At 39.2% G+C, this 27,585-nt stretch overlaps 1 protein-coding gene across 1 annotated transcript; it reads right to left on the bottom strand.

The window, feature by feature from the left end:
- Positions 1–1,998: 1,998 nt before the first annotated feature.
- On the bottom strand, positions 1,999–27,585 carry ATIC (5-aminoimidazole-4-carboxamide ribonucleotide formyltransferase/IMP cyclohydrolase). Its single transcript, XM_053598183.1, has 16 exons — positions 27,447–27,585; positions 27,015–27,141; positions 23,544–23,620; positions 21,964–22,030; positions 18,249–18,337; positions 17,219–17,370; positions 16,711–16,867; positions 13,206–13,331; positions 12,261–12,368; positions 11,371–11,456; positions 10,213–10,302; positions 7,558–7,686; positions 5,571–5,663; positions 3,769–3,951; positions 2,528–2,683; positions 1,999–2,226 (listed from the first exon to the last, which is right to left on the bottom strand). Exons 1-16 carry the CDS (start codon positions 27,463–27,465, stop codon positions 2,107–2,109), a joined length of 1,779 nt encoding a protein of 592 aa, XP_053454158.1. The 5' UTR covers positions 27,466–27,585; the 3' UTR covers positions 1,999–2,106.

Raw genomic sequence — 27,585 nt, 5'->3', positions numbered from 1 at the left:
ATATGAACCATCACACCTGGTTCCGAATACTTCTTAGTTGCCAAACCATGCTTACACAAATATTAAAAATACTAGAAAATGTCTCAATTAGCTATATTGCCTGCATTCCTTAATCACTATTTGACATCCACAGAAAAGCCTGTGTGAGTGGAATTCCTACTGCTACCTCCCAAACGTAGAGCCACAATATATAATTTATAAAAACTCAAAGTAATAATGGCTGGTGGAATTTCATATGTAAAGTAGGATTAGACAACATAGTGTTAAGCCGAACAAAAACTGTTCCAATCTTTACACTCTTACTTTAAATCTCTGGTCAAGTTAAAGAACTATTAATAGCTGGGTGCTGTTTATTGCTACATAAAAAATTATCCCCACTTTGAGACTTATAATCTGTATCTGTGCCTGTGAGTCAGGAATTCATGAGAAGCACTTTGGGCAGTTCCTGCTCAGGTCTCAAAACAGGTTGAAGCCAGGTGTCGCCTGAGACAGGAGTGGGAGGCTCCACCTCCAAGGCAGCTCACTCATGTGGTTGTCAGCTAGCGTGAGCAGGGTGGCTTCTCTCCTTGTGGAGGGAGAGCTGCCTAAACCTCCTTGCTGCATGGCCCTGGCTTACAGCAAAGCAAGCATCCTCATAACTGAGGCTGAAGTTATATTGAGGACCTAGCCTCAGAAGTCACACCTATTTTCTGCAGTATTTTACTGATGACACAAATCAAACTTGTTTCAATGTGGGAGGGTATTTTACAAATGCTGGATGCTTAAGCCAATATAGAAATGACTGAGAATGATAACATAAAAAAAAAAAAAGCTTCAGAAACTTGTAAGGACTTTGGAAGTGGGTAAGACTCATCTACTAAGGTGAACAATGCTTTAGGCTTAAGCTGACCAGAGATACAGTCCATGCGGGCAGTGAGGACCACACGCAGAATCCAGAGATGCACAACTCTGTCCTGCCTGATGCCTGCAGGCTTTGCCCTCACGCCTGTAACAGGAATACTGGGTCTATTTCTGGGCACCAAACATTGATTTCATTTTTTAAGCAATTCTAGAGGGCAGATGTAAGGCTGGTGAAGTTATGGGAAATGTTTCTCTTAACACAGAAGGAAAGTAAGTGCCAGCATTATCTACAGGTAGGGTTAACAAGATTTAATAATTCCCTGTAAGGTTCCAGCTCACAGGTGATAGACAACTTTTTGGAAGTGTGATTAAAGCAAACTGCATGAGAAGAATCCCTTATGAGGAAACTGTGGAGCTTTAAGACACTTGCCATCTACCCAGCAGCTTGGTTCTCTGGTTACCGTATTTTGCCATGTACAATGACTGTATAATGTACGCCATGTTTTTGGTCCAAATTTTCAGGAAAACACTCACTTGGCTGGGAGATACACATCTGGGGAGGGCTAACACATCTCTGGTCAACGTGCAGATCACACTACCCTCCAGCAGCTGCCCCTTCCCTTCCCACACATTGGGGATGTGGCAGAAATGGCCACAGGAATGTCCTGTGGAGTGGGAACCTCGGAGCCAGGCAGGTCCCTGGGGCTGAGTGGGTCTCCCAGTCCCCTCCACAGGGTCAGGCCTCAGACCTTGGCCTTTGCTCTGCACAGCTATGGCCTGCCTCACCAGCCTTATCGCCCCCCCTTCTGGTACTCAGCAGAGGGGGCTCCAGCCTGCTGCCACCCGATCCATATCCTCCTGGATTGGAACCCTATGCTCCTGGTGGGAGGGCACAGTGGCTCTGGAAGACCCACAGGACTCCCCTGCTTATGAGCCATACGATCCAAGTATAATGTGCACCTTTTTCTCTCAAAATTTTGGGTAAAAAGTGCACAATACACATGGCAAAATGCATTACTTGCATCTGCACACATGTAGTATTGTAGACGAGCTGGGCTCCAGGAGTGGGGGTGCTCAGGCATTCCTCACACACCAACGCTTACGTGTCAGTCTGAAAAGCCTGAATCTTTAAGACAAAACATTGCCAAAACTATGATCCAAATGTTAAGATTTAATATTTATTTTTTAAACCAAGTTATTTTTGAACTTCTACACATGAATTCACCTGCACACTATATGCAAACTATAAAACAACATGTGACAAAATCAGTGGTGGAAGAGCCGAACATCTGTGTGAGCGAGGATTATTCCCAGTTCATCACAAGCCTCCATCACGACCTTGTCAGCAGCAGAGCCGGAGGGAGCAGCAATGTAGGACACGCCGCTCTGAGGGAAGACACACACTGATGTTCAAAACACAATTTTATATAAAAACCTGCAAAAATCAACATCTCCCTACAAAATGCCCAAACCAACAATGACTTAGTCAAAAAGGAAAATGATACGATTTGAGCCAGCTATATACCTAAGAGAGAAGGCAAATAATTCTCTACATATTACTGATCTGGACCATGCTGACACAGCTTTGATACATTTCTCGAAGAAACTTAACATCAGAAGCAGAATTTCTGAGATAGTTTCTATGTGATGCTCAATTCTATCAAACGCACACCAACTCCATACTCACCCTTTTAGCTCTGTCTATATTATCCCTGAAAGGAAAGAAGGCATCAGAGCTAATGGAAACACCACTTAGTTTGTTAATCCATTCCTTCTTCTCGGCCTCGGTTAGTAATTCAGGCACCTCCTCCAACAGTGCCTCCCACTTCCTCAGATCTTCACCCTGCAGGAGGAGGCGGGGACAGAAGCCAGTCGAGACCATCTCAGTTCTGCCCGAAGTGAACCACCAAGGCCAAAGGCACATGGGCGTTTTTTCCTAGAACTTTTCATTTTAAATAACGACTCTCATTTATATGCACATTCCTCTTTCTAGATTCTCCCTGATGCTTTTTAAAACATTTTCATTACGTAAGAAAAGTAATTCTGAGTTTATCAAATTTGCAGAGATAGTATCACTTTACTTTCTAAATTGATTTAGTTCAAATATATTTTGTTCTTAAATCTCTAATTTAGATCCACTACTTTCTATTCCTTTATCAAAGAAAGCAAATAGAAAGTTATATTCCAAGGCTTTTCAAAAGAATACTCCACATCCAATCTAGAAAACTAGTAAGAATGAATGTTTTAGAACTACGTTTATAGAACCATTAGCCTTAAATATGATAGTTACAAAATCAAAAATGATTCATTGTATTTGCTATCATTTGAATGCTTGTGCCCCTCCAAAATTCACGCTGAAATTTAAAATCCTTAATGCGGAAGTATTAAGAGGTGGGGGCTTCAGAAGTCATTAGTCCAAGAGGGTGGGGCCATCCTGCACATACTAGTGCTTTCTAAAAGGGATTGAGGGAGTGAGCTAGTCCCCATTTTCTGGAAGCAATTTTAATGCTCCCACATACCTTCTTCAAAAAGAAGGCATTAAAGAAAATGAAATGTAACAAATATATATCAACTTGTTAATAGCTCTTATAGAAAATGCAGTAGGGAAGACAGACCCTAGACCCCTAACAGCGTCATGCTTAACGTTCTCATAGACACTTCATGATGGGTGAAAGGGAACACCTGTAATTAACTTAAAAAGATAGAGCAGCTTTCTGGTTTCAGAAAGGATGAAACAACGAAGAAAGGTAAAAAAGAAAGAAGATAGGGAATTGGTAAGAAGTTTCAATTAATAATTTTAGACAACATATAATTTTAAGAAAAATACCTTTCCACTTTCCAGGGATGAAATTAAAGTCTGTTCCATGTGAAACACTGAACTGAGAATATTAACCCAGTCCATCCATAGCCCAAGGACAAGCCTTTTACCTCGCCAATGGTTCCAGTCACATACTGGTCGATGGCATTGGAGATTTCTGCTCTCTTCACTCCTGGCTTAAACTTCATTGAAAGCACACGTGGATGGTGTCTCAGCCACCAATAGTTTGCCTTGTCCCCTGCAAGGCGTGTGCAGTGGATCCGAGACTGCTGTCCTGCTCCAATGCCAATGACCTGAGGAACACAGACATTAAAATGAACCTCTCTTCCAATGCATTAACAGAGATCTTACGTGCATAGTCCCCAAACCCTCTCTCTTGATAATTTTATGGAAGAAAACAGCAGGCCAAAATAAGAGAAACAATTTCAAAGTCATTTAAAAAAAAAGAGGAGGGTAAGAGATTTATAACTACTATTTATGCTTTTTTAATCTCTTCAATGGTATTTGAGATATGACTCCTAATACTCATATTCTGGAAGTTTCTAGATTTCAATACAATTATATTATTGATGGCTTGAGGGAAAAAAAGAATTATAAGAAAATAAACGACCACTAAAACAGCTATGGTTATTTCAAAGTTTTTGTTTGCCCCAATTTAAGACCTACAGTTTAAACACTAAATCATAGAAACTGATAAAAAAGATCTGACAGGGATATCCTTAGAAATAAAAACAATTTCATGGGAAAGGAACTTCTCCTTCCTTCTTCTATTTCTATGGGTTGAGTTCTAAGCACGAATGACTTTAATGCACAGGTATGTTTTATGGTTTCAGCTTCTGTAATGAGCACCTCTTCAGCTGTGTGCCCAAGGAGCCACCCCTCTGTAAGCCTGATGCTGGCCAACTCTGCCCACAGCTACAAGAGGATAAGAGACCACAAACACTTGTCAGTGTGCTCCTCCTGGACATCATTCTACACGGACTTACCAGAACTTAACGAGAACCTGAGCCCAAGGAGACCAGCAGCCACAACCTCCCAGGATTTTGTTACTATAGAGGTTGGCAAGCCTGAGTCTTCTAGGGCACGTGCTCATTAAAACCCACCTGCCCCCCACTGTCCCCACTTGTGGGGCAAACTTAACAAATGTCGAGAGACAAGCTCAAGACTCTAACAAGACAGGGTTGTAACCCTGCTGAAATTACAACAAAACCAAGTTCACCCCTGAGTTAAAAGAGACCTCAATGACAAGGGAGAGCAATCCTGCATTCCAGGGCTCAGCACATTAGGAAAACGAGTTTAGCATCTTGCGTAACATCATACTCAGAACTTATCGTGGCAGTGGTCACGTTATATTATTTGTGAAAACCTGTCAAACCGTACACTTAAAAGGGTGAATTTCACCGTATACAATTTATGACTCAATAAAGTGGATTCTAAATGATCAGGTTAACTCTGAGTCCAGCAGTCTTTCGATCAATGGACTCTTGATTATACAGTACAAGATATACATCAAAATACCCTGTAGGTTGCAAAAACACACAGGTTCCTGGGTGGCAGGATCTTTCCTTACTTCCTCTTTACTAGAAATACCACCAATGTAAGGAAGGGGGAGTGAATAAACCAGTTTTGTAGCAGCTACTGGAAATAGCTGGAATAGTCCTACTCTTCCAGACTGTACCAATTCGTTCTAGGCAAGAAGCAGGACTAATTTTAGTTTTTGGTTCCAAACATACTTTGTGATCGCTGTTAGTTTTCAACAGTCCACCAAAGTGCTGAGGAAAACACTGACAAAACCAGAAGAGAAAAACTTGGCAAATTCTCCCTTTCAAGGTGTCCAACACCTGAGGCAGATGGAGTGTTTAACATCATTTTGTGAAACAGTCCCCCTGAGGTGAGGCGACAGCCCACGTACCTGCCCGTTCTTGGCGTAGCACACAGAATTTGACTGAGTGTACTTGACAGCAACGGTGGCCACAATGAGGTCCCTGATGGCAGACTCTGAAAACTGAAACAGACAGGGGTCAATCACATGCAGCCTTCTGAATATCATTTTACTGGAAGCTTCTTAGTGCCAAGTAATGTGACAGACTTAATGGAGTTACAGCTCTCAAGTGAAAGAGAAAAATGGTTCATGCTACACACTACCATGGCTTACTAAAACATTAAAGCGTTAACTTATTTGTGGTGGAGCCTAGCACAATGTGTCACAGACTAAAACTAATGCCACTCGCAGCAATTTGGGATTAAGCCTGTGAGTATCAGGTATAAAAATATCATGCGCACTCCAAAACTCACAAAAAATATTTTCAAGCAGAGCACTTTACCTGGAGACGTGGTAAAATTTATGTTCAGAACTGACGCTGAGACTAATTTTCACAGACATTACAAATCATTGTCATGCACAGATATAGCCAAGACTGCTCATAGAAAAATCAAATTAGGATTATTTTCTCCTTTGTTTAGAAAATTCTAATAATCCAAACAGAACGACAAATATAATAGCCAAAAAAATCACTGTCTTTAATTTAAAAAGTGAATACAAATTGAAAAGGACAAAGATCCATGTTAATATGCTAAACGGATGGAGGATATTAGCCGTAGCTAAGTAATAAATTAAGTAACTGAAAAATTGATAAATTTGACTTCATCACCATGTGCTTAGCGATTTAAAGCTGATCTCCAGCAATTCCACTTAAAACCTAGGAGTCAGACCTGGGAACCAAGTGCAGCTCCTCACCTTCTCCTTGTTAACAACTTATCTTTTTCCAGGAACTAACAGAAAAACTGGGGACAGAGCTAAAACTGACAGCAAAAATCCCAGAGATAAAGGAAGCAGAAGACAATGGGCCTCATGATCCATGCTTTTCCCCTCAAGGCCTTTTCCAAATTGTGTGCAATAAACTAAGAGGTAAATAAGCTGAGCACAGCTTTAGGCAGGTTTGCTAGATTGAGGGACAGACACGGAGTTCACAGTATACCAGGGAAAAAAGAGGAATACTAACAGATAACCCAGGGCTTTAGCAAAGCAGGGTGAACCATAAACAGACCAGGCCTCAAGCCCAAATTCAAAGCAATTCCATTTGATAAAGCTGCCCATCAGAAGTGTAAGTCAACTACCTGGAAAAAACAACATCCAGACCCTCAATCTATTGCAGTTAAGTTTTCACTCCCAGTGTTCAACATTTAACAAAAATTTCCAGGCATATCCAACAGAACAGACCAGAAAAAAATGGAGTTACTGAAAAAGTACAGCCAACTCTAGACCCAGCAAAAGTGTCCTTCAAAACGAAGGCCTAATTATTTCAGAAAAAAATACCAACTCATCCATTTATTGAGTAACTTTTGTGCCACATGTTCCATTTCTTAACCCCCAATGTCACAGTTCTGTTGATCTTTATAGTAAAAATGGTGACAGTTACCCTTCAGTGTGTCCTGAGTATTAAAAAATACAAACTCACTGTTACTATTCTTAGGAGCACGTCCCTTCTACAAGATGACAAAGTGCACAAGTGCAAAAACTTGTCTACACGAACACCTGGATCACAGCACAGGAAACGGAAACAACCTAAATGCCCCCCACTGTCTGTCTACACCTGGACTGCCATGCGGACTCTGCCACTGATACAGAAACACATCTGTAGCCTGGGACCCGGAAAAAGGTAACCACAGAACAGATTAAAGACCACATAACTTCATTTATGTGTAACTGAAGATACCCATCTCTATGCACACAAGCTTCTAGTCTGGCCTTTGTAATTTAAGCTCTCAGGCTTACTTTCCAACTCAAAGATGGCCTGGCTGTGTGAGTATCAATCAGTTGGTATGGGCCCTTAAAAGTAAAACTTACAAATATTGAAAACCGACTGAAGTCACAAGTAGTCAGACACTTCCAAACTTACATGTTTATTCTTGGTAACAACATTGCTAAATAATGACTTGTTGATGACAGCATCATTTCTCTTCTGGCTTAAACGAAGACCAAAGAGTGTTCGAATTTCATTTTCGTCTGGTTCGTAAGACTGGTCCATCTAAGACACAAATTTTAAAAGTTAAAGGTAACATATTCCACATCCCTCAAATTTTTCATTTATTTGCGAAAGATTTTGTAATGTTATATGCATTTTTCTAATTTAAGCACATGTAAGATCATCTTAGTATGGGTATGACAGAATGGCCAGGCACAAACAATTTGCTTTGTGGTTGTTTTTTTATAGGTTTTACTACCCTATTGCATTTTATAGATTTTAAAACTTATACACAACATATTAAAACCAATGATTCCAGTAAGTGTGGTTAAGTTACTATCTGCACAGTCCTTTTGGAAGGTCAGTAGATAAAAAGATGTGCTAATAAACAAACTGTGGCACAAAAACTAAATTGTAATTTTCCTTTCTTTCTAAATCTTTATTTTAAAATACCTAGCTAACACTTGAGATAAGAGCTAGAAGGGAAAAATCAGAATCTGTAGTCCACGTCTTTGTTATCTGGAAGGGAATGTGACATAAATTTACAACTATCTTCCTCTCTCAAATTTTGAACTGAGAAAATCCTAAGATTTGAGAAACAATCCACTTAAGACCACTCTGTCTTCCTAGATATTTTGCTAAACTTGTCAATATTTTTTCATTTATCATTTGGACTATCTGTGACTTAGAAAGCACTGATATCTGTAACTTATAAGCAAGTCTCCATAAATGTGTTTTGCTTAACTACATTTTCTTGATTTCTAAAATATTCCTTTATGTTATGCATTATAAAGCTTTATTTTCTTTAACTGAGCCCATTCCTCTGCAGAATTTTCTTTTTATGTCTTTTTTTTTTTTTTTTAAGAGATAGAGTCTAGTTATGTTACCCAGACTGCTGGACTTGAACTCATACGCTCATCTGATCTTCCTGCCTCAGTCTCCCAAGGAGCTGGGATTCCAGACAAGCACCACTGTAACCATCAGCCATTATAACATTAGTAAAATCAATATGCTGCCGTATTAACTGACATCAAGAGAAAATTTCATGGTTTTAAATTATGGTTGTAATGGTTGTAATTATGCATCCAATATGCAAACTAAGCCTATGAAATACTAATGAAGTCCTGGTATTCCTTTCACACTTTCCAAGGTGGTATTATCAGGTTTTGAAGAGGTCATAACAATGAGCTCGGGTTTTGGAAAGTATTTTCCATAATGCTACATAAAATCGATGATGGACATTGCATTATTCCCCTTGTGTTGTCAGAGCACATACCAGCTAGCCAGACTCACGCACCCTAACCGCAGCACTTTGGGAAGCCAAAGCAAGAGGAATGCGTGAAAGTCAGGAGTTTAAGACCAGCCTGGGCAACATGGTGAGACCCCATCTTTGTAAAAAATTATAAAAGAGTATACAACAACTAAAAGCACTTAAGAAACTGCAAAATAAGAGTAGCAGCTATAACTATATGGTTAAACTTGCTGTCAAATGGCTATTTACAGAAAGTAGGCACATTCAATGTGGGATTTTCTCCTTTCCTCGAAAAGCTGATGGTGACTCTATGGTGAACTAATGACAGTATTGGCAAATCTTACAATCAAGGGAGTACACTTAATAACTTCCATTACGTAATCACACACAGTTGAGATGCCATAGGTTTTCTGACATAGTTTATGAATAATAGCATTATGAATTTTCACTGTGAGCTCAAATAACTCTTTGCTTTATCAATGCATAATCTTAGACTACAGACTAACTTCTTTTTAAGTGCTCATTAAAAGAAAGTAAAGAAAAATCTCAATATAGAAGAAAAATAAAAAAAAAAAAAAAAACATGGATAGTTCCTAAAATGGAATAAAAACACCCTTAAATGTGAAAAGATATTCAGCTCACACTGAATGAGACATGAAAAAAATGTAAGAACATGAAGCTGGCACGTGTGTTGGGCAACAGGCAAAAAACCCTACACCTTCCCATTAGCACATTAAACGTGTCACACAGCCTCTGCGAGGGGCAGTGGCCCAGGCCTAACTTCACGCCTAGGACTGTTCTAGGTCACTCCTGCAGTGGTGTGAGCCGCAGCTGAAGACTGGTGATGGGCTGGGGAATACAGATGGACAGGCATAGCACAAACTTCCAAGACGGTGAAGCAGGACACATCTGTGCCAGAAGGGAAATAGAAAAAGAAAGGCCAACGCAAATATCTGCTGAGTATTTATAAACTTTAAAGAGAATACTTTACAAAAGGTAAGCAAGAAATTTAAAAATATTAGTTAATTCTTAAAAAGGTAACTGGCAGAAGGGAAGGATGGGGGGCACATTCCATCAAATAACATCTAATGCCTTGTGAATAGGTACTTAGACAAATACATAATTTAAAAAACAATTTACAAAAAATTAAGACTAAGGAAGCTATCCTCATCTTAAAACCAAAATTAATGGTATTTAAAAAAATTCAGGATTAAGGACAAAGAAACTGCTTATAAAGAGGGATAAATTAAATTACAGCATATAGGAAACACTAATCATGGGGGAAAAGACATCAAATAAGACAGCAAACGACTGGTTTAAACATGAGTGGCACTAACTTGAAGCACACAGTAGTTTCCACTTTTCTTTTTAGAAAGTATTTTCAAGGCTTCTTCTTCATATCCTGGGGCAATAATACCATCAGATACCTGGAAACATACTAAATGTTAATTTCTGTTTCAAAAAATCAGAGAACACCTACGAAAACATCTAACAATTATCTGTGTTACATAACGTAGCAGCACTGTCTGGTTTCTACCTCCAACAAACAGTGCTTCTGCTACACTTGGGAAAGACAATCTATGTGAGAATACAGCTTTCTACACCCGACCCTGTCTTATTTGCTTCACAAGTTTTGTTTCAGTCAGTTTTAATTAAGAATATATAAACGATATGCTCTAAAATATGCTCCTCAGGGAGAAACATTTCTTAGTACACATTTTCTTTAGGATATGGTGTCTGACAGGAGGAAGGGCACGTTCTAGTTCTAGCTCCACAGGTCATGGCTAAATGACCTTCGGCAAGGCACATGCCTCAACTGTAAGACAAGATTAGAGTAAATCAAAGACTTCACATAATAAAAGACACAATGTCCTAGTCCTGTGATAACCTGTAACATATGGATGGAAATAGCCATGGAAAGAATGCCTAAGGCAATGAAGTGCTATGCCACCTACCCCTGAATCTCTATCTACTCTCCTCTGCCCTCAAGCCATTTGAGCTACTTTGTTTGTACTTTCTGTCTTTCCACTTCCAACAGTACCTTCCACCTTTCTGGAATGCTTGTTTGATAGTCAACTGATAGGGGGAGTGCTTATATATTTTTTCATTATATACAGTCTCTTTCTTTACAGACCTATGAAGGCTTATAGCAAGATTTATTATCACATCATCATCTAAGACGGCAGCCTCTATTCTTTGAAAACAATTACTGTGGCTTTAAGATAACTACTAGAGAGTTTAAAAGAATTAAATACATAAATTAGAAGTTTGTTAGAACAGCCAAATATCCATTTGAAACATTAACTCACTAAGTTTCAAAATTAATTCAAGGATCCACGTTCTACATAAATATAAACATTAAACGATAAATTTAACTAATATGCAGATATAAGAAATATAAATATCACAGGTTAAGGTTTCAAAGAACATTATGAACAATTAAAGCCTTCTTTACTCAGTTACACATGGATCGAAATACACGAATGTCCACTAACTTCTCTGGATATAATTTTTGCAGTTGGTACATCACAAACATCAGATAATGCAACAAAATCACCAAATGAAGACATCCTATCAGCCCCTGTAAACAAAACGAGGTATTTATCACAAAGTATTCATGTGTAGAAAAGACAGTTCTCTAAAGCTAACCTTATTGTTCACACAAGATTTGTTTAAATAACAGATCAACAGGCCACTGAACTGAAATATTAGTAAGGAAGTGTTCTATAGTTCTACCTTCTAGAGTTGAGCAAACCTTTTTTGTGAAGGGCCAGCAGGCAAATATTTTTTAAAGCTTCGCTGCCACATGGTCTCTTACGTAACTACTCAGTTCAAAACCAGCCATTGCCAATACGTATGGTATACCTGCAAAAACAGGTGGCAGGCTGGATTCAGCTCAAGGGCCTCCAGTCTGCTGACCCTGTGTAAGTGGTAAACTATGGTTTCTCAATAATTTTCCATAAATATTACAATAATATCCACAGGTTATTAAACTAAAAAATGTTTCTGAAATACTACATAAAACATTAATGCTAGCCAAATGTAGTATAGATAAACAAACCATATTAAACAATACAAATGCATTCAATACAGATTAATCTGAAATGGTATTCTCCAAATTCCATTTGTTACATTAAAATACTAACATATACTATACTTTTATAAACTAATTTATTCTCAAGACACTTACATAATCATTCTCAAATGCAAACAAAACCAAATTTAAAATACTCTGAAAATGTATAAGGTGACACACATATTTTATTCTGCAAATCATTTATATATTATATAGAATATCTATATATTTATTCTATCCTATTCAGGATAAAACATTGCTTTTTCTTACCCCACTCCCCCCACAAACCCAAAGCCCCTTTACTCTGACCTCTTGCTCGGGCATATGCAGTTGCTATGGGAGTGAGGGTGTTACAGAGATCATAGACCATGCAGACTTTGGCTTCATCTTCACTGAGTGGAATTCCAACAGCAGCACCTGGTACGGAAAACCACAAAATAATAAACAGACCAAAAATATTTCATTACTACTTGTCAACCCTTAAATGAGGACATTTTTCTTAACATTTAGTCTACAAAGTACATTTTCTAGTGCCTGTGCTAACTTTAACAGAAACCTATTCAGCCAGATAATTAAATACCAAAAACATAGCTGTGGACATAGTAGCGGAAACACCGCTTCTCTGGCCTCTGAAAGTGCAGAGTCACTAAAGCCTGACAGCCCCCAGATGAGAACGAAGCTGGTTTACTTCATCACTGACCTGCTCTCTCTTGGTCCTGCCTGGTACCACACTGTTTATTTCTTCCCCACTCACATCGCTTTAACATCCAGTAAGCATCCTAGAACTAATTACGTTGGATTATTAGCAGATCTGGTGAATAGACAACTAAGTTGCAGAACTAGGGACTTAATACAGACACAAAAGGTATCTCACACAGGGGCTGTAAGAGACTGCATATAAAGTGTCATAAGGGCAACTTTTTTATGTCTGCTCAGTTCTACTTTTAAACATGAAAAAATATTTATTATAGCCTACTGCATTAAGCTTTTTCACTTTTATTTTCTAAACTGTTATATTTTTACCACAAAAACTACTTCCTAATCTTCCTATCTCATAGTATTAGGCAAGTGTATGTATGCCTTATGTTATCAGATTTTATATTACATAGACACAGTTATCAATAGACTTGAACTTTAGACTTCATAGAATATCTGTATTTACACTAGGACTTGTCAACATTAAATAAATAAATAAATAATTACAAAGAAAAGCATTTTGAACAGTTCCAGGGATTCCAGAGCACAGAGCTTTACCTGCTGGGCTGACATGTTTGAAAGAGGCAGCGGCTGGAATTCCTAAGGCCTCTTTGAGTTCCTTCACCAGCTGCCAGGCATTCAAAGCATCACATAAGTTTATAAATCCAGGGGCTCCATTTAGAACTATACATACAAAAATACACACATACATTAACTAAGCAGGATCAACAGTCATATGTCACTTCTCAACAAGTCACGTATCAAGACTACACAATGTTTTAAGTGGAGGCAAACAGATACAAACATAAGAACTTGATAATAAAGGAGGACAAAGCAGCTGAGCCTGCACACACACGCACATAAACACACACGGACTCTCCCACGTAACGGGAAGGACCAAATCCAGCCAATGTTGGAACAATTTCACATTAGAGACTCAGGTATGGAAGAAACTGACAAAACTAGTAATCAGTCAGGGATCTACATACTAAATAAAGGGTAAATAATTGTGGCAATTACTGAGACAGTATGAAATTGAAGTTATAAACCTTATCAATTAAAAAAATTATATTAGAAACTAAAGCAAGAGCTAAAGAGAAGAAAAAAAATGTGCTGGATTTTTCTTTTTTCTTCTTCCATAGCAGACTTAGCAGACTCTGTCTAGAATGGAACTGCAGTTAAAAGAAGACTGCAACTTCAGAGTTTTCCATTGCCTATTTTCTTAACACTGGCAGGATTATTTAGGAGCTAGTATATCCTGTGAATAAACATAAGAAGTTCAGCACACACAAAGAAATAGTGGGCCGTCATTTATTATAAATAAAAATGTATAATTTCATTTCCTTCATGTTATCTCGGATAGAAAATAGTTTTAAAAAACCTTACAAAAGGACACCTGCACTTGAGTATTTATTGCAGCACAATTCGCAATTGTGAAGATGTGGATCTTAGCTCTCAATTCATGAATATATGAAAAAATATGTGAGATACACATACTGTGGAGTATTACTCAGCAATAAAAAGGAATGCATAACCAAACATCACATGTTCTCACTCCTTAAGTGGAAGCTAAACGAAGGGAATACATGGGCACAAAGACATAAGGCCCCTGGACACCAGGAAGGGCAGTGCCGGGGTGAGGGGTGAAAACGTACATACCAGGTACGAGGAACACTATGCTATCACAGACACACCAAAAGCCCTTACTTAAGCATTATACAATGAATCCATGCAAGAAATCATTTGAACACACTTAATATTTTAAAATAAATTTAAAAAGTAAACTATACTTGCAGATGATATGCTCTTATATGAAGAAAATCCTACAGAAACCATTAAAAATCAACTAGAACAAACAAGTTTAGCAAGGTTTGCGAGTACAAGATTGATACACAAAAATCAATTGTATTTTTTTTTTTTTTTTGCAGTTTTTGGCCGGGACTAGGTTTGAACCCCCCACCTCTGGCATATGGGGCCGGCACCCTACTCCTTTGAGCCACAGGCGCCGCCCTCAATTGTATTTTTATACACTAGCAACAAACAATCCAAAAATTAAAAACTAAGAAAACAATTCAATTTATAATAGCATCAAAGAGAATAAAATATTGGGGGGGGGGGAAATTAACAAAAGAAGTGCAAAATCTATGTTCTGAAAACTACAACATTATTAGCCATTGTGGGAAATGTGATCAAAACCACGGTGAGATCCTACCGCATACCCTTATATGGTCTATAGTAAAAAGGACAGACGATAAGCCCTGGTGAGGATGTACAGACATTGGAATACTCACACACTACTGGTGTAAAATGGTGCTTCCACTCTGGAGAACAGTGGACAGTGTGGCAGCTCTTCAAAAGGTTAAACACAGAGCAACCACGTGACACAGTGACTCCACTCCTAGATATGTACTCAAGACAAATGAAAATATGTCCACATAATAATGTGTACATGAATGCTTATCGCTAGATTATTCACAATAGCGAAAAAGTGGAAACAACCCACATGTGGATTGACTGATGGATAAAATGTGACGTAGCCAAACAACGCAACAGCGTTCAGCACTAAGATGGCAGGTGCAGCAATACAGGGTGACACGATGAAGTGTGACGGCAGCTACTTTGGTCTAGGTCAGTGGTTCTCAACCTTCCTAACACCGCGGCCCTTTAATACAGTTCCCGCTGGTCGATTTGGTCAGAAAAGGCTTCTCTGAGCTGAGACTAGGACCATGATGAGCAGAGGCACAAACTCTGGGTGGATGGGGCGGCAGAAGGTGAGGAGACTCAGATGGCACAGGGTTTGCAGGCCGGAACAAGGCACTCAAGGAAAGCCCATGAATGGTAAAGTGGGTCGTGACATCTAGTTTGCATTTTTTTTTTTTTTGCAAGTTTTTGTTTTTTTTTGGCCGAGGCTGAGTTTGAACCCACCACCTCCAGTATATGGGGCCAGCGCCCTACTCCTTGAGCCACAGGCAGTGTCCCTAGTTTGCATTTTTTTAAAGGATACTGTGTTGTGAAGAACTGAGAGGCCAAGAGATAATGCAGAGAAATTAATCAGATAATGACAGTCGGGAAGACTTTACAGGTTGACTGGGGACTTCCCAGTATTTGGAATATTCAAAATACATCGGGGAGGTAGAGTAACAATAGAACTTGAGATCTATGAATGCGAGGGTAAGGAGAATATTTCAAATTCTCCCCAACCTCCTGCTTTGCTCCGCTGCACTTTCAGTTGGTGACAAGGAGAAAGGACACTGGAGGACACTGCGTCCACCCACCACCAAACCCACTGAGCACTGTGCTCTAACCTTGCCTTTTCCCCAGAGAAGCGAGGCTGCCCTGGCTCTCCCCACAGCCAGCCCTCCCTGCGGGTCTGGACCTTCATTCAAGCCCTCATGCCTGTGACTCTCCCTCTGTCCCTACCCCTGCCCTGCCTTCTACCAGAGTAGGACATGCTCTCATAGACTACCTTAAGAAGAAACAGGACAAAAAGTTAAAAAAAACCTTCTCTTAATTCTACAAACCCGTAGATGTCCTAAATTCTCTGTTCAAAAAGAATTATCTTTATCATTTTTATTTCCTAACTTCACACTCTACTTTAACCTGCTTCAACTGAACTTCTAGGCTCCACTCCAAGGAAAATGCTTCTTGTAACATTCCCAAAGCAAATCATAATCCCTTCTCTGTTCTCAACATCATAGCAACTGGTTGACATTTTCCAGATTCTCTTCTGGTTCCTCCACTATCTACCTCTCAAGCTAGAATGTACCTCGTGGCTTGGTCTTGACCCTCATCTATGAAATCCAGCTCATTTCATCCCATCCCATGTCTTCAAAAACACCTACATGCCAAAGACAATCCAAAGTGTAGCTCCAAGTTGATCTCTCTCCAGAACCCCAGAGTACCTCCACATTTGCTCTCACAAGTCCAACCGGCATCTCAAACTACAGATGGTCATAAAAAGTAGTAGGGAATTTACCTTATATTCTAAATGTGAACATCAGATATAGAGAAGACACAGGTATCCAGACACAAAAAACTGTGCTATGTGATACCCGGGCTTTACCTCTGAGGGGAAGCACGGGCTTCATCGTGTACAGCTGGGCAGGAGTCTGATGAGGGTTCATTCCATACCTCAAGGGCATCTGAGATACTCCTTTACTGTACTGTTTCCTGAAGTAATCGGAAATTGCTTCATCATACTGTGCCGTATGAGTGAAGGCCTACAAAAAGTAAGTTTTGTGAGACGTTAACTCACAAAAGTAAAAACACGTCCCAAAGTAAAAACAAGAAGGTTTTGGGTATATAGCAAACACCACGCCCTCGCGCCGTGCACACATACACCAAAGATACCAAGTTCACCATGACTCACACCACAAATTATCCCTTTCCATTTTCCTTCAATCGTTTTGACAGATTACCTCTATCATTTAGTCTCTCCATTTTTAACAGAATAATAGTAACTCCAAACAGCCATGGGAGATAGAACCTAGAGAGAACTGAATCCCGTTCATTTTGGCAAACCATGCCCTGAATGGATGTTACTTTACAGTATTATGAAAGTACGCCCCTACCTTCAAGGCTAACTGGCGTCTAGTCTCCAGGGAGGTGTCCTTACTTTCGGAGCTCTGCATCTCTGTGGACACTGGCACGTAGTCATCAGGGTCACACACCACTGTCACTCGAGCATGGTTTTTGGCTGCCGCTCTCAGTAAGGTTACTCCACCTTTGAAGAACAAAAGACATTTTTTTTTATTTAGATATAAGTTCATGAACTTCTTTTAAATAAAATCATTGTCCACACACTTCCACTTTATATTGACATAAAAAATGAGGAAATAATCCAGATGCATCTCTACACACACTCTCTCTCTCTCTCCTTAGAAAATACATATAATATTTGTACCAGAATGTTTATTGCAGCCCAATTCATAATAGCTAAGTCATGGAAAAAGCCCAAGTGCCCATCGATCCACGAATGGATTAATAAATTGTGGTATATGTATACCATGGAATACTATGCAGCCTTAAAGAAAGATGGAGACTTTACCTCTTTCATGTTTACATGGATGGAGCTGGAACATACTCTTCTTAGTAAAGTATCCCAAGAATGGAAGAAAAAGTACCCAATGTACACAGCCCTACTATGAAACTAATTTGGGACTCTCACATGAAAGCTATAACCCAGCTACAACTTAACAATAGGGGGAAGTGGGAAAGGGGGGGGTGGGTAGAGGGAGGGGGATCGGTCGGATCACACCTGTGGTGCATATTACAGGGGTATTTGCGAAACTTAGTAAATGTAGAATGTAAATGTTTTGGCACAGTAACTGAGATAACGCCGGAAAGGCTATGTTAACCACTGTGATAAAAATGTGTCAAATGGTTTATGAAGCAAGTGTATGATGCCCCATGATCATATCAATGTATACAGTTATGATTTAATAAAAAAAATATATATATAAAAAAAAAAAAAGAAAATACATATAAATTATAATCATCCCAGAACATAATCTGGGAGAAGTAACTATTTTCTATTTCAAATAGAAAAATGTAACATAACTCATTAAATAATCTTTCTTCTAAATTGTTTTTCTGACTTACCAATATCAATTTGCTCAACAGCCTCCTGAACAGTTACATCTGGACAAGCCACCGTCTTCACAAAGGGATACAGGTTACAAACAACAACTCTACAATAAACCGGAATTAAGCTGCCGTTAAAAACTCAACTTATGTGGTTTATCGCTATCCAAGAAAAGAATAAGCTAGCAATGACCAGAAACCATAATGACCTAAAATGTAAACTCAAGAGTCTCACGTTTTCAAATTCTAAAATATGTGCTAAATAAGCCATGATGAGCCAGGTGCCTTGGCTCATGCCCACACCCCAGCACTCTGGGAGGTTAAGGTGAGAGGATCTCTTGAGGCTAGGAGTTCAAGACCAGCCTAGGCAACATTGCAAGATCCTGTCTCTAAAAAAAAATAAAAAATAGAAAAGTGAGCTGGGCATGGTAGTGTGTACCTGTAATCCTAGCTACTTGGGAAATTGAGGCAGGAGGAGTGCTTGAGCCTTGGAGTTTGAATGTACAGTAGGCTATAATCACACAATCATACTACAGCACAGCAGGCTAGTAAATAGCACAAAACCCCATCTCTGTTTAAAAACAAACAAAAAACACAAAACAAGATTTCCTACTGTCCTAGAAGGTAATTTAATCAGCAGTGTTCTGCTCTGGATACACATTATTCCCTCCAAAACATACTGCAGTGTTAGGTAACGTTGGCTACCCAGTACTGTCAAGCTTTCAAAGTTTTAAACATTTTAATAGAGATGTAAAATACAGGATTACAGGTAACATCCTTATTTTGGAATGTGATTACTATTATCTAGAAGATTCAAATTTAGATTCTCTTTCCAACAAACAACAGGCTGCAGACAATTTTAAAACACGGAACTAATCTAAAATTAACAACCAGTGAAGTGGAGTTCACTCTTCAACTACACCATGGGGAGTTTCGTGGCCAGACTTCCTGGCCAAATAAGCCTAACTAGAGAAAACTAGAGAAACCAGAAGAGAAGAGGAAACATTCCCAGTTCAGTCTACTAGGCCCATTACCTGGATACCAAAACCAGACAGATGCATCACAAGAAAACTGTGGACCATTATCTCTCATGTGAATTGACCCAAAAATCCTTAGTAAAATACTAGCAAGCCAAATCTAGGAGATAAAAATAAGTACACACCATAGCTAAGTAGGGTTTATCCCAGGAACGTCAAATTGGTTTAATATCTAAAAAAAACAGTTAATGTAACATTAATGAAGGACAAAAAAATCCCTGACCACCTCAATAGATGCACAAAAAGCATCTGCTAAAATTCAATGCTCAAGATACAAATCTTCAACAACTTAAGAACAGAAGGGAAGTTATTCAACATGACAAAGTGAGACCAAAACTGACACCTAATGTCACACTTCAGGGAGAAGACCAGAAGTAAGACAAGGATGTCCACTCACCACTACTATTCAACACTGTACTGGAAATTTTAGGCAGAACAATTTGTAAAGAAGATGAAATAAAAGCATCTGGATTGGAAAGAAACAAAGTTCTCGTTCTCTATTCATAGGTGACATGATCTTGTGTACAGAAAATCCTAAAGAACTCATAAATGTGACCTACCAGCACTAAGAAGTGAGTTTGATAAGTTGCAGGATATATGATCAAAATGCAAAAATCAGTTTTTCTAATACACATTAGTAAGAAACAGTTAACATAATTAAGAAAACACGTCCACTTAATGACAGCACGAAAAAAAGTAAGTTAGAATTTCATGAAAGTACATGACGTTGTTGAAAGCAATTAAAGAAAATCTAAATGAATGTAATGACAACCATGTCCACAGACTGGATGATTTAACACTATTCAGATGGTAATATTTTCCAAAATGATCTACAGAATTCAACACACTCCCTATGAAAATTCCAACTACCATTTTCCCCTCAGGAATGGGCCAGCTGATTCTAAAAATCATGTGGAAATGCAAGAAACTCTAAATAATCAAAACAATCTTGAATAAGAAAAACAAAGTTGGAAGACTCACACTCACAATTTCAAATTTTACTACAAAGCTGCAGTAGTGGTGTCCTGCTGAAGTCACAACAGACACACCGTCCAAGGGCGTCAAGACCATTCCATGATTAAAGAATGGTCTTTTCAACAAATGATCCTAGGACTAGAGGATAGCCACATACAAAAGTAAAAAGCTGGATTTCAACTTCACACATGTATATAAAAAATAACTTGAAATGAATCTTAAAATACCTTACGTATAAGAACTAAAGCTAAGAAAACACTTAACAGAAAACATAGATGCACAAGCAACTCAAGAAAAAATAAATTCTACATCATCAAAATGAAAAACCTTTGTGATGGTCAAAGGACACCACCAAGAAAGGAAAACAATGCACAGAATGGGGGTAGAAACCACTCAGTAACAAGAAGACGGATCAGTCAATTAAAAAATGGGTGAAGTATCGGAACAGTCACTTCTCCAAGGAAGTACACAGCTGGCTAATGAGCACAGGAAAAGATGCTCAGCATCATCAGGAAGTACAAACCATGACCACATGAGATGCCACTTCACAACCACGAGAAGGGCGAGAACCAGAAATAAAGACAGGGAATCAGACATGTTGGTGAGGATGTGCATAAACTGAAACCCCAATGACTGCTGCTGGGATGTAATTGGTGTAGCCCTCTGGTAAACAATCTAGGCAGTTCCTCAGAAGGTTAACAGAGAGAGACATCATAACCAAGGAATTCCATACAAAACACGTGCAAGTTTTATATTCACATGAAAGCTTGAACATAGCAGCATTGTTCATAATATCCAAACAAGTAGAGACAACCCAAATGTCCATCAATTAATGCAATGATAAAGAAAATGGGGTATAGAACCATCCATGCAATGGATTATTTTTCAGCAATAAAATGAAGTACTGATTAATACTAGGCTACAACATGGACACACCTTGAAAACATGCAAAGTGGAAGAAGCTAGTCACAAAAACCAGTGCACAATGCTGGAGTTCATATACATCAAATGTACAAGGCAGGCAAATCCAGAGACAGAATGCATGCTGGTGGGCGCCAAGGCTGGGGGGCTTTGGGAGAAATGCAGAATATTCTGCATAGGGTACAGGAGGGTTTGGGGGGCAGGGTGATGACTATGTTTAATAACGAATGCATTAATGGTTGTACAATTTCTGTGAAAATACTAAAACCTACCAAATTGTGTATTTTAAATTGGTGAACTCTATGATATGTAAATGATATCTCAATAAAGCTTTTACAAATATTTAAAAGAAACAGACAATACTTTCATGCAAATAACTAACTTGGCTGTATGGGTTGAACATCCCTAATCTGAAACTTTGAGGGTCAAAAGAATGCTCAAAGGAAACACTCCTTGGAGCATTTTAGATTTCAGAAGTTTCAGATTAGGGATGGTCAATTAGTATATTATCTAGAAATATTCCCAAATCCAAAATCTGAAACATGTCTGCACCCAAGCATTTCAGATAAGGGATATTCAACCTGTACATAAAAAAACTTCCTGAAAAGACACAAGTTGTTTTCGGTTTAAGTATGTATACTGATAATGTAAATTTGGCCAAACCAAAATGCTTATACAAGTGCTATGTCACACAGAAGATACTCAGTAAAGGTTTACAGTAAGAAAAAACGAGGGTACCAGATTTGGCATACTTTCTCTTTTGTCCTTAATGTGTTAGAAGTTCAACTTTATATTTTTACCTTATAAGATTGAAATCAAGTCTGTCCATGTCAGCATTATCTGCTGGGGTATTACGAGCCAGGATTCCTAATTAAACAAAGTTAAAGTATTAGTTCAAAAAACAAATCAGAATAAGGTACTTCTTTTAAAACAGTATCATCAATCAAGTTAAACCTTTTAATATCCTGTTTTCTTTCTTTCTTTTCTTGGAGATAGGGTCTTGTTTTATTGTCCTGGCATGAGAGCAGTGGTGTCACCATAGCTCACAGCAATGATGTGATCCCCCTGCCTCAGCCTCCTGAGCAGTTGGCTGGCACCAAGGGTACAGGTGCATGCCACCATTCCCAGCTGATTGTTTTTTGAGAAATGGAGTCTGTGTTGTTCAGACTGGTCTTGAACTCCTGACCCCACTCAGCTTCCCAAAGTGTTAGGATTACAGGAGTAAGCCACTATTTGGGGCCTACAAAATATCAAACACATAGTCGAGCAGTTATCCAGAAAAATTAAGATTAGCAAAACTCTTTTTCATTAGTTTTTGATCCTTTTTATTAACAAAATAATAAAAGGAATTTTTTATTTATTTATTTTTTTTTTTTGAGACCATTTCACTATGTCACCCTTCTAGAGTGCCATGGCATCACAGCTCACAGCAACCTCAACTTCCTGGGCTTAAGCAATTCTCTTGCCTCAGCCTCTCAAATAGCTGGGACTACAGGCACCAGTATTAAAGCTCGGCTCTTTTTTGTTGTTGTTGCTGTAGTTGTCACTGCTGTTTAGCAGGCCTGGGCTGGGTTTCTGCCAGCCCCTGAGTTAGTGGCCTGCACTCTACCCACTGAGCTACAGGCACCAAGCCAGTAAAGGAAATTTTTATGAAACTGTTGCTAGTTCCATTACAGGCTATATGTTCCAAAGAGTCAGTAGCTTGCCTGAAGATTCTCAGCTGGAAAGCTGAGAATGTAAAGCACCTTGAAAACAAAATTCTTTTGAAAATCAGTTACAAGGTGATCCTTTATTCTACGTTTGAATTGTTTAAAATCTTTCATACTACAAAATCTAAATGTTTTCAGTAACTATTGAAAAATACCACACTCTAAATTAGTTAACAATTCAAGACTAAATAAAAAGCAGAGGAAAATAATCCAACTTTATCATATTGTAAGATAAATTAGATTTTAAACAGATTCTAATTCATTATGAAATTTGTTAGCAAATGTGACAAAATCTATATAACTCTACAAGTAAACTTGTTTTGACCTTTTTCCTCTATTCTATGAAGTTATTGACTAAAATATTTTTTCTTTGAGACAAAGTCTCATTCTGCTGCCCTTGGTAGAATCCTGTTATATCATTATACCTCATAGCAACTTCAAATTCCTGGGCTCAAGTGATGCTCCTGCCTCAGCCTCCCAACTAGCTGGGATTACAGGTGCCTGCTACCACACCCAGCTAGTTCTTCTATTCTTGCTCTTGCTTAGGCTGGTCTTAAACTCCTGAGATCAAGTCATCTGCTCACCTCAGCCTCCTAGAGAGCTAGGATTATAGGCATGAAATATTCTTGAAAACTACTGATGATTTTACACTGATGGTACCAACCACCTACCTGCATGAACTGCAGGGTGCAAAGTTTTCACACGACCCCCCAACATTTCAGGAAATCCTGTCAGATCAGAGACATCTCTGGAAAACAGATAAAAAGAATATTACTGCTGTTTTACTGCATTTTACACTATTCAAACCACCTCCCATCCTTAAGTCTGCTGTTCTCATTTAAAGAAATTTTTGAAACTGAGTTGAACAGACAAAATTATTCTAGTTTAAGTCTCTCACTGTATTTGATTTCTTAAATAAAATTCTACTTTTAAAAAAAATGTTTTAATATATTTTCTACTGATTTTTACACAGGGAGAATACAGATAGCTAACAGCTCTGATTACATAAACACCAAATAGCACAGTGGCTATAGCCCACAGTCTTAGATACTCAGGAGGCTGAGATGGAGGATCGCTTGAGCCCAGCCTGGGCAACACAGCAAGAACCTGATTCTAATAAATTAAAATAAAAAAAATATTTTACATTTAAAAAAATACAAACTGGACCCAGAACAAAAAGTGAGACCGTAGGTAGGCGGAAAAGCCACCCTCTATACTCCACACTTATAATTCTAACTCTTCTGGAAGGTCACTCGGTAACACCCCACCCTGCCTGTACAAGGGGAAAACAAGCCCACTGTATTACTTCAAAAAACAAAAAAGTAAACTAGAAAAAACAATCACAAAATATGAAAAAGGGGCAAACAAAGGACAGCATTTAAATTTAATCCACATCACCAAGCTGACCTCCTGAAAGTTGTACCCGTCTACATCATTTCTAGCAGAATTTACAAATTCTAATGATGAGAAAAAACGCCCACGATAAATGAGGGAAAAAAGAGCAAGAAGCAAAACTTTAAGTGCTATGAAATAAAACATATGTTTATAAGAATGCTGGAAGAAAAACACATGAACATGTTAAGAATTATAAGTCATTTTTACTTTCTACCCTCTTCATAGTTTTGCCACATTTTCAAATTTTCTTCAATCAACAAATACAGCCTGTGTGATGTCGCCCAGGCTGGAGTGCAGTGGCTACTCACAGGCCCCATCTTAGTGCCCTGAATTCCTGGGCTCAGAGTCTTGTCTCAGCCTCCCAAATTGCTGGGAACTGTAATAAACATTCCAAAGCAGCAAATGTCACCATTAAGACACAGAATTTCTTGGTAAGTTCTCCTATTATAGGAGGGTCACTTTCATATGACTGTTCAGCCAAAGATACACAGATCTAACATCAACTGATGATACTGTTTCAAATTCAAAACTCCTTTTCCTGGAGTTCAGGAAATAAAATCTAGTTCCTCCAACCAAAAAGAATCTCTTAAAACTTAAGAGGAGGCATTGCATTACTAATCATGTGAATTAAACAAACAAAAAAAAAAAAAAAAAAACCCACAAAACTTAGAGAAGGAAGATTTATTCTTAGAATTAAACATTTGGAGTAATTAAAAAGCACACTACTCCTCTGTACTTGAGCTTGAGAATGTGTATGTTAAAAGTAGTAGACTTCAGAAATAATTCTCTACACGCTCACTGTTGTATATTCATTGACTAAAATCTCAGTTGACTTCATGACAAGGCAATGGGTAATTTCTTGGGATAAAACTGTTGGGGCTCAGAAAATGATACCCCAAAGTATGGGACTATAGGGGCCTGAGTACCTTGAACTAAAGAACAGAGAAGGCCTCAGAACCAGGTCTGTTCGATTTCCTCTCACCCTTCATTCTCCCCGAAAATGCATGAGAAAAACCAGAATTCCTCTTCCCCAAGGAAGGCCATTGAAACTAAAGTCCCTATTCCCCAAGCCAGCCATAAAAACTAGAATTACTATTCTAACCTTCCTCACTGTCCTGTCTAGGAGCTGATCTACCCTTGCCCGACAGTAGGTCTGAAGATCTTCAGGAGGAAAATGCTCCAAGAGGCCAGGAGAGTCTGAACAGACTGGCTTTCCTGGGTTTCCCCACCTCAGTCTACTAGCATTAGATAATCTCCTTTTTGCCTAATCATTTTTCTACATTGTGTCCATTCTTCATCAACCCTCAGCATAAAAATAGGTGCTTTTCCATGCCTCTATTCTGAAGCCTCTAATGTCATATAAAACTTCAATTAAATAAATCTTTTGTACTTTTCTCAACCTGTATTTTGTTAAGCATTGGCCCACGAAATCCTGGCCTCTTAACCAGCTATGTGATCTTAGGCAAGTTACTTAACTTCTTTGTGCCTCAACTTCCTAATCTATCAAACACTACCTACAGGAAAAAGTTGTGAGGACTACACAAATTAATATATGTAAAACACCTCTCCAATTTGTTTATACTTGAATTAACTTTATTAGGTTGAGCCCTAAAATAAACCATTCATGGTGAACACTCTCATCCTTAAATAGGAGAAACACATTTAGATTTCCAATTTTCAAAAAAGATACCCTCATAATGGAAGCAAGCAGAATGGGTAGAGGTACAAAGACAAGACTACCCGATAAATATTTAAACTAGGTGACAGATACAGGTCATGAGGGATCACCTTATCTTTTTGTTTTTCATTATGCCTAAATGCTTCCATAATACAAAATTTGGTGTGAAAAAAGAAGCCAGAGATGAGGAATTTAAATTAAGTTCCAACTATACTAGGGAAGACCCTAACTTGGCCTAATGGAAAGAATACGACTTTGGATCCTCATCTTACTGATGAGGAAAAAGCCAGCTAGCCTGACTGCATGAGTCTTACAGTTACCATGAGAACCACATCAGAGACAAGATGCAAAAAGACTTTAGATAGCACTTATTTAATAAGTGAAGTAAAGCATTCTTGTACCCAAACTTGTCAAATTTAGGGAAGCTGTATACTGAGCAAATTATAAGAAAAAGTAATAATCTACCCTTACGTGGAACTAGAGGCCAAGAAGTAAATTTCCATTCCTTTTCTAAAATATATTTCAGGGGTGGGTATGTCTTTCACTTAAACTCTCATTACAGTTTATGAAACAGTGGTCCTGTGGCTGTTTTACTTCCCTACCTTTGAGTAGAGTTATTCCTCCTGACAGAATGCCAGGCCTTGAGGTCTGGAATAGCATCCTGACCTCAAGATGTACCAAAGGTACAGTCCTTCTTTCCATTGCCTAGGCAGGTAATGAAGAGCTTGTAAATAAGCGAATTATCTGTACCTTCACATGGTTACCAGAGATTCCAAGAAAGGTAGATCATATAAATCATAACTGGAGTTTTTCTTTCATAACAAATGCCCCACCTAAGTTCATTTGTTAAAGGAAGTGGCTAAGAACTAGCGTTCAAACATCAGACAAGCGGGTTCCCATCCTAGCTGTGTAAACTCATGCATCAGTTCTGAAACCTGTGTGCCCCACTCCACAGCCTGGGTGAGCCTGTACCAACCTCACAGCCTGCTGGGGTTGGTAAAGGAGACATTTTACTCACAGCCTGGGACACTTTCCGGTAATGTGCTCAACACTCCCTCCTGCGCCTTACCTCACAGCTAGCCCAGCATCCCTGAGAGCTTTTGCAGTCCCTCCGGAAGCAATCAGATTCAAACCCAGAGAAGTTAGGGTTCTCGCAAATTCCACAAGGCCGGTTTTGTCAGAGACACTGAATAGGGCTGAAAGAGAAGACATTTGTTTTCATCACTCGCAGTACGTTACACTGCGTTCTCCAAGGCCTAGGTAGGGGAGCTGGTGGAGGAAAGTCAGGAACCGCACCGCCACCGAGGGGCCCACCGTCCGCAGGCCTTGCCCCAGGGCCTGCTCCGGCCCGACTCCCGCGGGCCGCTCACGGGGCCACGGGATGGGGCAGGCCCGGGCGCGGACTCGCGGTCACGTCAGACGCCGCCATTGCGCGAGCGCGGGGGGCCGCGCCGGACCGCGGGGCCGGGACGCAGACGGCACCTCCCCGCCCGAGCCTCACCGAGCTGGCCGGGAGCCATGGCTGCAGCAGCAGGGTCCAGGGACTAGCAGCTGGCGGCTGGGGACGCCACGTGTGGAATGAGGCTGCTGGTTGGGACTGTCCGCCGGGGCAGCAGCAGGGCGGGGGCGGGCACCTGGCC

Source organism: Nycticebus coucang, chromosome 7 (genome assembly GCF_027406575.1).
Source record: "Nycticebus coucang isolate mNycCou1 chromosome 7, mNycCou1.pri, whole genome shotgun sequence".
In the NCBI taxonomy this organism is placed as follows: domain Eukaryota; kingdom Metazoa; phylum Chordata; class Mammalia; order Primates; family Lorisidae; genus Nycticebus; species Nycticebus coucang.
The sequence above is the reverse complement of the archived record's forward strand: the minus strand, read 5'-3'. Positions and strand labels throughout refer to the sequence as shown.